This window comes from Pteropus vampyrus, unplaced genomic scaffold, assembly GCF_000151845.1.
Source record: "Pteropus vampyrus isolate Shadow unplaced genomic scaffold, Pvam_2.0 Scaffold103, whole genome shotgun sequence".
Lineage (NCBI taxonomy): Eukaryota > Metazoa > Chordata > Mammalia > Chiroptera > Pteropodidae > Pteropus > Pteropus vampyrus.
The window spans coordinates 1,813,628-1,824,944 of record NW_011888884.1 but is presented as its reverse complement, the minus strand read 5'-3'; the positions used below and the strand labels follow the sequence as shown (position 1 = coordinate 1,824,944).

The 11,317-nt window shown below is 39.1% G+C and overlaps 1 protein-coding gene across 2 annotated transcripts in view; it reads right to left on the bottom strand.

The window, feature by feature from the left end:
- Positions 1-11,317, bottom strand: part of TMEM245 (transmembrane protein 245) — an 89,656-nt gene that overhangs the window by 24,893 nt on the left and 53,446 nt on the right. For both annotated transcript variants that reach the window (XM_011364943.2, XM_011364942.2), the window contains exons 12-13: positions 10,369-10,491; positions 10,094-10,239 (exon numbers count right to left, since the gene is read on the bottom strand). In XM_011364943.2, the coding sequence (XP_011363245.1) occupies positions 10,094-10,239; positions 10,369-10,491 (269 nt within the window). The remainder of the gene's footprint in view (positions 1-10,093; positions 10,240-10,368; positions 10,492-11,317) is intronic.

Sequence of the window (11,317 nt, the reverse complement as noted above, 5' to 3'; positions counted from 1 at the left end):
CTCCCTGTAAGTCCCTGGTGCCACCTGTGCACGGACGAATAGGTACTGATGCTCAGAGTGAGCAGGTCCGTCACCATGAAAATCTGCTCGCGGACGCAGCCCCTTTAAGAGGCATCTGCTGCTGCCTCAGCCTCTGTCTCAGCCGCTTGGGACCTGGCAGCCCCGCATCCTCGCCCCTTCCTACCTTCTGCCATTGCAGGGTGCTTTCTTGGATTTCTCCCTAGTTGTATGGCTTGTTCATCAAGATCCCAGGTGATTTTTCCTTGCTGCTGCTCCTTGTTTCCATCACAACTTTGATATGGTCGCCAGATGTATAAACAGAGCCTCTATAATCTACCCATTTTGGTTGCTATAGTCCCCTCATGCCCTTTTTTATAGTAAATCCCTCCATTTCAGAGTGGTCTCTGAAAGCCACTAGTTATGCTTTCTGACACTACAGTTTTGCCTCTTCTAGAATTTCTTATTAACAGAATCATACATCTCTTACCCTTTTCATTAATTGTGGTAAAATATATGTAATGTGAAACTTACCCTTTAACTGTTTTTAAGTGTACAGTTCAGTAATGTCAAGTACATTCCCATGGTCATCACGTAGCTTTGTGTGTTTGGATTCTTTTACCTAGTACCATGCTTCTGAAATTCATCTACACTGCTATTTGTTCCTTTTGCGTTGGTGGGTAGTGCAGTATTCCATTATATGGATACACCATGACTTGTTTATCTATTCACCAGGTGGTGGGCATTCGGGCTGTGTCCAGTTTAGGGCAACTATGAATAATAATGCTATGAACATTTAAGCACAAGTTTTTGTGGAGCATATACTTTCATTGCTCTTCGGTAAATATCTTGGAGTGGAGATGCTGGGTCTCATGGTATTGGTTTAACTTTTTAAGAAATAGTAGCAATTGTTTTGATCTCTCAATTCAAAGAAAATCTATAGTCCATGGACATGCAGCCAGAAGTCACTGCCTGCTACATCACACCATATCTCTCAAAGCATAAAGCTAAACTTTACGCTTCTAGTATTGAGTAGATACTGGCGGAAAGAGTAGTTCAGCTCATGAAAAGCTAAATGACAATGTATCTGAAATCCCTGACACAGTGCTCAATAGGTGCTCAATAAACAACAGTATTACTGGTGTCATTGTTATCGGAATCCTTGCGATCTGTATATTTGAGCAGCACTAAGATTTTGATGAAAACTCTAGAACTTTGTACCTCGAGAGCTTAATGTGTCTGAATTGAGATGGTAAAGAGTAGGCTGAAAATGACCCGATAATAATGTCAACATCCTAATGCCCAGAACCTATGAATATATTACCTTACATGGCAAAAGGGACTTTGCAGATATGATTTAAATCAATAATCTTGAGATAAGGAGATTATCCTGGATTACTGTGTAGGCCCAATTTAATCATAAAAGTCATTATAAAGAGGGAGGCTGTTCTGATATTAGATAGTGGTGATGGCTGCATAAATTGTGACTGTATTAAAAACCACTGAATTGTACACTTTAAGGTGGTGAATTTTATGCATGTGAATTTTATCTCAATAAAAATTTTATAAAAAGAGGAAGGCAGGAGAGTCAGAGTCAGGGAAGGAGACATGAGGACAGAGCAGAGGTCTTAAAGGTAGAGGAAGGGGCCACAAGCCAAGGAATGCAGGCAGCCTCTGGACGCTGGAGGAGGCAAGGAAATGATTCTCCCCGAAAGCCTTCGGAAAGAATGCAGCCCTGATACCTTGATTGTACGACTTCTGATCTCCATAACTACAAGATAAAAAAATCTGTCTTGTTTAAGCCACTAAATTTGTGGTAATTTGTTACAGCAGCAATAAGAAAACTATTACAACCCACTATGTGCCAACTGCTGTTATGTGCTTTGTATGTGTTATTTTATTGATTCTCTGTAGGGTCCCCTTATCCATGCAAAAAAGAGATAGATTCCTGGTCAGAAATCAGATAAATCTGTTAAACCAGAAGTACAGTTTGATTTTTTAAAAAAGAAAAACAAAAGACCAAAAAAAGCTCAAAATGAGGGCAAGGCGTTACAAGAAGAAAGCTCTTCTGGAAACTGCTGGATCCATGTACTAGGTCATTTTGGTGTCCTAACTCCAAATCGAAGCACCCAGTTCACTAAAGGCCAAGATGGTGGGTGAAAATTCATTTTTGGTATCCAGATTTCTATGAAATATTACTAAGTTTTTCTCATGCAGGTCAATCGGTACTTAACGGTCCTCAAAGCCAAGAGACCACCCAACAGCAGCCCCAACAGCTGCATCACAGCCTGAATCTGGTGCCAGCCAGGACTTTGATTTGATGATGGCTATCCTGGCTGACACCTCCAGAAGGGAACTGGGACTCAGTATACCCATCTTGAGAGAAATGCGATCCTATTCATCCTATTAGAGTGACATTTTCTGAAAAACAGAAGTAGATCACGGGGGTTAGGGGCAGAAGAACAGAACAGCAAAGTCAGAGGAGACAAGCCACGTGTGGTACTCACAGGTGTGCGCCCATGACCTGCTGACGCAATGGGATGCAGAACTCCTGTGTCCCACTCTGGCCTTCCCTGAGTTGGGTGCCTGGACTGGGAAGTAGTACGACAGAGTGATCTAGTGAACTACAGAGCCACCAATGCCCAGTGGGTGATTCCTGCCTTTTCACCTGAAATAACTCGGGCCTTCATTCTAAGCGTTTTTTCTTTTTTCTCTTAACTGAATTGCATTCCCCATCTAACGAATTTACTAGAGTTCTGACCAGAGGTCTCTTTTCTGGATAAATGAGGGGATCTACAGGGAATCAGTAAAATTACATATGCAAAACATGTAACACAGAGCTTAACACATACTGAGTAGTCAGCAAATGTTAGGGTCAAGGACGGACTGAATGGAGGGATAAGACTGGAGGCCAAGGACCCAGTACTTAGGAGACAACGAAGAGAGAGAACAATAGTGTGAACTACAGGAGTAGCAGTGAGGAAGAAAACAAGAGGAGGAGGAGGTAAATGAATGAGAAATGTTCAGGAGAATAGCACATGGATTCAGCAGAGAGGACAGGGAAGGAGAGCCATGAGAGCGACAGCAGTTCTGGCACTGCAGCCAACCGCTTTGGAATTCCAGTTCGGTCACATATTGGTGGCACGACTTTGAAAACCATGGAACTTCTCTGAGCCACGCTTTCTCTGACTGTAAAATAGAGATAATAGCATTCACCTCATAGTGTTCTGAAGATTAAAAATGCAATTAAAGTGCTAAGTTTAGTGCCTGGTACAAAATAAGCACTCAATTAAGTTGGTGCTATCACAGAATTATGTCATTATTACCAATGAGCATTATAATAATAAGGCTAAGAATAAGGCACATAGCTTCATTTTTCACCTTCGAGGTTTTAGAGTATACCTATCTTTGCTTTGTGCTGAAGAGGTGCAGGGTATGGCAATGATGAGAATTCAAGTAATATACCACAGAGTTTTGGATTAGTCATTTTAAATTGTAAGGTACTGATCAGGCTATCTGAGCAATAACCCCAAAAAACTGAGTATATCATCATTCATCTTTCGAGAATCTAAAATTCAAAGCTTACTAGGAATAATTTACTCTCAAATAAAACTTTCTGAGGCATAAAACTAATGACACGCACAATACAGTTCGAATGGGTTACCAGAAATCATTAGTTCAACCAATGCAATATTCTTACAATCATACCAATGAAAGATCATTCTCTCATTTCATTCACTCATTGATATTGACCCATTAATCAACACTTTTTAGATACTCAGATTCAAGGAGCCTTTTCTCATCTTGCCATTACAGACAGACATTATAATACTCTTCATCAAATCCCTTGCAAAAATCACCATAGCTATGACTTGTGCCATTTTTCTAAGAGTGGTTACGTATGACTTTTGCTAGGTGAATGCATGGTGCCATCAGGCATTACCCTTCTCTTTTATAACTCCTCACAACCATGTGATCAAGCACCTACTGTAGAAATTTACAGAAAACCTCTATCACCTTCACCAGTCTAATCCGCATGTAACATACAGTGTTCCTCCACTCTCGACCTCAATCCTCTCTTCTGAAGAGAAGAATATTCGCCCATGCTCAGACTTCTGGGACCTCTCTTTTCAGTGATTCTCAAAGATTACTGACAGCTATTCTCTAACTACATCTCCAGGCTTTTCCAGCACTCAGCAATTGAAGAGAATCAAATTCAAAAGACTCTGGGGGCTCTTCCTCCAAACCTCTCTTTTCGTTGCTCAGCCGCACTGACCCAGCAGGTCTAATTTAGCTTGATGGAAGAGACTGACACTAGCCACTGAGCTGGACGCTCCCCCTTTCTACAACGCCATGTCCTCACTCAGAGACCTTCCATTGTTAAACCATCCTACGGATGTTCCCGGGCCCCACATCACGTGCAGACTGCTCCAGGGCAGGGTCCCCTCTACCGGAAGATGGACCATGGGTGCAACCAATCCAGTTAGGCACACGTCTCAGTGAATAAAAGTTCCAAGTTCGTACACAAACGGATTTTTGTCTATTCCTAAGCTTTTCTCTAATAATTGGGATTGTATATTTATATCATTTTGCAGTAAAGGTGTGTGTCCACGCCTCATTTACACAACTATGTCTCTAATTCAGCACCAGGGGCCTGAACTGATTTTAAACGGTTAGTCAGGCTTTTAATTCTTTTTACCCAGCTCTTCTCATTCTTTATAAACTCTAAGCTGAAACTGTTACTCTTTCACAGGATTCCTAATACTCACTTCAGTTATCAGCCTTCTCTCATTTCTGACCAAAAGATAGCTCTTGTTAATTTTCTAAACTGAGTGAGCAAAAACTAGCCAGACAACTCAGGATTTGATCAGATGACCTGCTTTTAAAGGAACGAGATCTGAAACAAGAAGCGAGGTGAGGAAAATGATAGCCTGTATACGCTCCTGCCATTAGTCACTCCATGCTCCTCAGAGTACACAGGACCCTAGACAGCAAACAAGTAGGAAGCATGTGTCTAAGAAGTAAAAAAAAAAAAAAAAAGAAAGAAAGAAAGAAAGAAGGAAAGAAAGAAAAGGAGAGTAAAAAGTCCAAAATAAAATTCTTCCTACTACTAACATTTCCTTACACTGGTTCTGCCCTCTTTTCTTTCTAAAGGTCAAATAGAAAGACTATCCGACTATCAATCCCCCAGGAAACAACAGCTATGTTACTTATCAGTATTCAACCTGCCCTAGAATACACTGTGCCTCAAATAGGTGAGCTCCTGAAGGAGGCAGCCAGCTTCCAGAGACACAGCCTATGGCAGTGCCTCCTTACCCGTGTGGCGTATGTCCCAAGACCCCCACTGGATGCCTGAAACCACGGAGAGTACCGAACTCTATATATACTATGCTTTTTCCTATATGTGCCTACCTTTTCACTTAAAGGAAGCACTTTACAACTTCTCTTTGGCAGCATCACTACTCCTGCACTTTGGGGCCATTATTAAGTAAAATAAGGGTTACTTGAACACAAGCACTATAATACCCCAACAGTTGATCTAATAACCAATAAGGCTACTAAGCAACTAATGGCAGGAGTTTATACAGCATGGATATGCTAGACAAAGAGATGTTTCACATCCTGGGTGGGAAGAAGCGAGATAGCACGAAATTTCATCATTACTACACAGAACGACACACAATTTAAAACTTATGAATTGTTTATGTCTAGAATTTTTCATTTAATATTTCTGGACCCCAGTTTACCATAAGTAACTGAAACCACAGAAAGCAAAACTGAGGGTGACTACTGTATAAAGTGACCAATCAGGAGAAGTATATTCCCCAGCTCCCTTGATTACTACCTAACCTCTCTCTTGAGAAATTACATCTCCTTCCCTCTCCTGGCTGGTCTGTCCCAGAGACCCAGCTCCACGGTAAAATGTACTGGTGGACACTGGATTTCCCAGTCCAGGGGGAACGGGAGTGCTGTCGAAGCAGACCTACAGGGCTGCTGAGGGGCACCAGGAGGAGCCGCTAACGTGGAAGCCTTCTGTCCCCACTGGAGACAGGGAGTCACAACACAAGTGTACGACAGTGGCATCACATTACATCACCTACTGACAGATCCTGGCAGTAGTAATAGTAATTCAATATTTTTATCTCATTAACACATGGGTTTGTGTCTTTCACAAGGTCTAGTCATCATAGATGCTTACTCTAATACTAACTAAAAAAATTAACAAGGGGTTGATTCAATTATATAGGCAAATACCAAACATTTGTATCTCAACACCAGTTCCATTATAAGCCTATTAAAATGAATTTAGCAGTTTTTAAAGAAATACAGTGAGAAATAAAATGTAAGACAAAGTTTTTAAGGTCATTTTCCTTGGAAACTTAAAGAAATAAAAGTTTAAGTTTATCAGACTGATCTTTAATCAAGCAGGTTAAATAGGCATTATATTTACCAACTTGGTTATTATTTAAGAACTCTAGCTTATTTAATTTTCCCAACTATGGAAAAGAGATTCTGTCTCTCTATTCCAGTGTTAGGAGAAATAGCTCTTCAAATAAATGAAATTTTATTTTCTAACATCTTTAAACTCTTCCTTACATATTTTAATTTAAACAAAGATTGTTTATAATCTTAATTCCATGAGAATTTCTTTCCAATGAATATTAATGCGCTCAAAGTCAAAAATGGGAACACTGACTTACTAAATTATTGACGCTGACTTTTTTTAACCAAAATACTTTTAATTCTCCAAAACTAAGGGGTAGAGGTGGGAACCATGTTCACTTTTTAACAAAAATCTCACAGTACATACATCTTCCCATCTAATTCATCAAGACTCCCACCCACCAGCACTGGAAAGCTATGATTCCACAAGCAAGAGCCATACCCGTGTGCATGCACTCATGTGAAAATATCACACACACTAAATTGCACTGAGGCCGTGACAACATGCAACTTAGTAATGTGCAATATCTCCACCAGAGCAAGCAGAATGGGAGCATCAGGAAAGAAGGGTGTGATGCAAACATTCAGGACACAACATGCTCTAAGGGGAGGAAAATGGTTTAGGGAAAAAGGATGCATGCCACTAACTCAAAAATTCACGAAGTGAAAACACAATCACAAATATATTCAATTTAGAATACTTATTCAGAATTGTGAATAACAAAGTTTAAAAATTCAATGAGACTGAGATTATAAAGTAGCCACATATTTCAAAAGGCAAAGCTTAAAGAACAAAGACATTTTCACTGTCTGGTCCTGCACTTAACTCCCGATTTCAATTCCACTTTTAACTTATTAATGGACCATAAGAGTTTAATGATCGGCTTAACTGTAACATTGATAATGACTAATGATTTATGCTTATAAAATCTGGTATCACTGATAATTTGCAGACTGAACTCCATTCTCAGGACATAGTATTTTCATAATCATCTGTATAATATTTCTCCTCTTAAAGTATTTCTCCATGAAGAAACATATCCCATCTTGAACCCAACCCTTCAGAATGAAAAGTCTGACAAGCACTCTGAGAACTGGAACCCACTGTTCTCTTACACATATATGAGAAGGTTCTTCAGAGGCATCTACGTAAAAACCTGTACATTCTGATTTAAGTCTTGAAGTTGATCCAGTAAATAAACACACCCAAGGCATTCAGACTGCTAAAGGTTGTAAATCATCCTGAATTACAACCTTTAATTCATACAACTTGATATAGCTGTGGTAAGAAAAATGGCCCAGGCTATAACAAGTTCTCTAGTCTACCATATTTTTCAGACTCACAAAGATCTATGTTTTGAGAACCACTAGGATTATGGTTCTGGTACTGAGGATTGTTAAAAAAAAAAAAATTTCTGTATTAAAAATGAGATGGTAAAATGAATAGGTTTTGTCCCATTATACTTTGGAACCAAGACATGGGCTACTGTTAGAGTGCATAATTAGTGTATGCAAATCCAAAAGGATAAGGCAAATTAATCTGTAGAAAGACAAATATTTCCTCATATCTCTGTAGATGACCACACTCTTTCAGGTCAAACCAATCTCAAATTTCCTCCTAAGCCACAGACCGGAATTTTTAGCTGTCAGCTTCAGGTGTCCACCTGAACAGTCGTAACAAAACCATGCATTTATGATCTCCCCCACTCAGTTCCTCTTGCAAGAAGGTATCGTGGCATATCGCAAAGATAGTGCTTTTGATTGGCTGGACCTAGAAGCAAATCACAGCTCTGCTTACCAGTTCCAAGCAACTGTGACAGTAAAGAATCAAGTTTAAAACAAAGGACAACTTAGTTTTCATACGAAATATGCCATGAAAAAAAGGTGATGCAAGACAGACATTCAGAAGATGGTCAGTAAGTGGTTCACACTAAGAAAGCAGAACAAGAGAAAATTCAAGAACAGTAATTTGAAGATAAAAAAGCTTTTGTGAGAATTCTTATTCTCACAGTGCTAATAAAGATATATCTACTTTAGGAAAATAAAGTATCTTTCTTGACTTTTTTTTAATGGACAAGCTAGGGATTTTTCTGTAAAGCTTGACTTAAGTCACACTGTCTACAAGATTCTGGCAGGCTTTGAGATGGTTGATTCAATAGCTTTAGTCTATTGCAAAGGGAGGTTATTTTTCCTCTTTGATAGAGCATTTGCATAACTTTTTTGAGTTAGATCAATGTCACTTTAGATAAACTAACATTAATCTATTCCTGGAGTTTTCATCATTTCATTTACTCAATAAAGATGACAACCAACAGTCACATAGGCTTACAAGGAATGCTAAAGCCAGTAAGTTCTTCTTGAAGAACAGCCTCACCCTGAAAACTGTTACATTAGATAATACACTCCCAAACTTGGAATCTTTACTTGATGGCCCCACATGGATACTCGAGAGTACCATAGGGGAAATAAATGTTTTTTTTGTTTAATCCCACTTGATGTCCAATCAAAGAAGCAAGATACAGATAAAGGCTTTACCTAAGCTTTGCTAGTAGGAAAAAGGGAAAAAATCTACCAAAGTTTCTAGAGAGAATATATTTATGAGAATTCTTTCTATTTGAATATAATAGAGGGTTTCCCAAAGTTCAAAGGGGTATCCTCACCAGCTGGTGCATAAATACAGTGAAAAAATAAGCCAAGAGCATTCAGACAAGATTATCAGGTCAAACCAAAATTTATGCAGAAGACTAGTTCCAAGTAATAGTATTTTTTACAAGTAAGTAGAAACATAAATGCCAGCCGAAAAGTCACTATTCAAGAGAAGTTTACAACCACCTTGCTAAGAACTTATTAGAAAAAGGAGCCCTCATAATGGATAATATGAGGATTTGAGTTGTTATTCATAAAAGTAAAAATGTAGTAAAGTGTTAATAATGAGTTCAGAGCAATGAAGGACAAGGCCTGGGCATCCAAAGGCTTCTACCTATGTGAAATGATGAAGAGAAGAAAGAAAAGCAGGGCAGGAGCCAGTGACATGGAAAGAGCATATGAAGAATAAATGCTGAAGAAACACCTCCTTCAGAAACCAAGCCTGCAATACATGGATCCCAGAAGACACGACAGAAGTTCCTGGCCAGACCTGCAATGCACACAGAGCCTATGACTTTAAGATAACTGAAAACTGCATTGTCAATATCCAACCCTGCAGAGGGCTCAGCCTGGCTGCAGAGGGAAAGAAGAAATAGAGAGGCCACCTAATCTCCTCCCTGAGCAAAGCTAAAACTCCTGAGAACAGAAGGAGGCTTCTGAGAGAAAGTGAGGTGTTATGAGAGGCAGGTTTCCTGCCCAAGTGACATGATGATCAGCAGCCAGAGCAAGAGTCTGTGGACAGAAAGCTGATGGGGACGAGTCATTAAATCTTCGTGAATCACAGGCTTGAGAATAAGATATTTAAACTGTTTTGAGTTTTTTTTTCCTACCAAGGTTCACATTGCTCAGATTATCCTCTCAAAAGGAGATTTAAAAAATGTTGAAAATACCAGTTCCATCACCAGTTTAACACTGAATGTTACCAGGAAGGCTCAAGACAGAAAACGGGCTTCTCATGGAAAGAAGTTTCTGAAGGAAATAAAAACAGCATAAATCTTAGCCCTACCTGATAGCTTCTTCCACAGATTGGCCAATAATATTAGAGGAAGGGCCTGGCTGAGACAGTGGTGTCAGGCTTATCACCCACTTCACTGGCTTGTAGTACTCATCACTGGAACTTAACAGATAAAATAGTGTAGTCAGGAAAATTATCTGCAAAACAAAGGACAGTATCTCCTAAAAAACCACATTTGGAAACTATTGGAAGGAAACACAAATGGAACCAAGAATATGCTTTACTGCGGAAGGAAATCTGATGTGTTGTTATCTCCATGTACATACCAGAGACAGCACAAAATTGAGAAGGGCCGTCCCGCTGTAGAAGAGGATGGTCAGGAGTGTAGTGACAGTGGTGAAAAGCAAGCTTACATTCCGGCTCATAACAATCCACAGGGACTCCAAGATCTGAGAGGAGGAGAAGATGAATATCAGAACTAGACCCTAGGGAAGAAGTTTCTACAGGTACCTAGTGTGCTTTTAATATGATAGTTTGGTACCATAAACTGAAAAGACAAGAACTATTATTTTAAAAAAAGAAAAATCTAAAATATTACTAAATATTGATTAGTAAGGAAAATGGTTGAGTAAATTATGGTGAAGCTACTCCAAATAGTAGGCAGCCATCAGAAACATGTCTATTATTAACATAGGAAAGTATTTTATGATATACTAAGTTTAAATAGCAAGATACAAAAATTTTATATACATCATGATTATAACTATGTAAAACTGGTAATGAATAGTAAAAAACACCTATAGGAGAATATGCCAAAATGCATGTAGAGTCACAAGTGCAGGCCATGAAAATCTAGCATTTGTCTCATTAGCTGCCTCCCCCCACTGCCATCTCCAACTTAGTTACATCTACAAATACAAAAGCATCTTCACTAAAAGTACAATAGAAGAAATGAGCAGATAGGATCCAGGGCAGAGCTCTGCAGCTACAGACTGTGCCTCAGAGAGATGATGACCCTTCTATTAAGACCTACTGAGTTCAGTTAATCTATCACCTGAAAGTTCACTAGAACCAAAAAGATGCTAAATATTACTAAAAAGATGTACAATATCTATAGCACTTACATGTTTTCACTTCATATCTCTTTATAAACTTAAATTCCCTCATGATGTCTGTTCTATTCTCAAGCATCCTTCCTCTTAATGAAAAACATGGAAGCAAAATGTTCAGAAAAACACCTTTCCTTACAGTTTTCAAAATGCTCCCATAAACCTC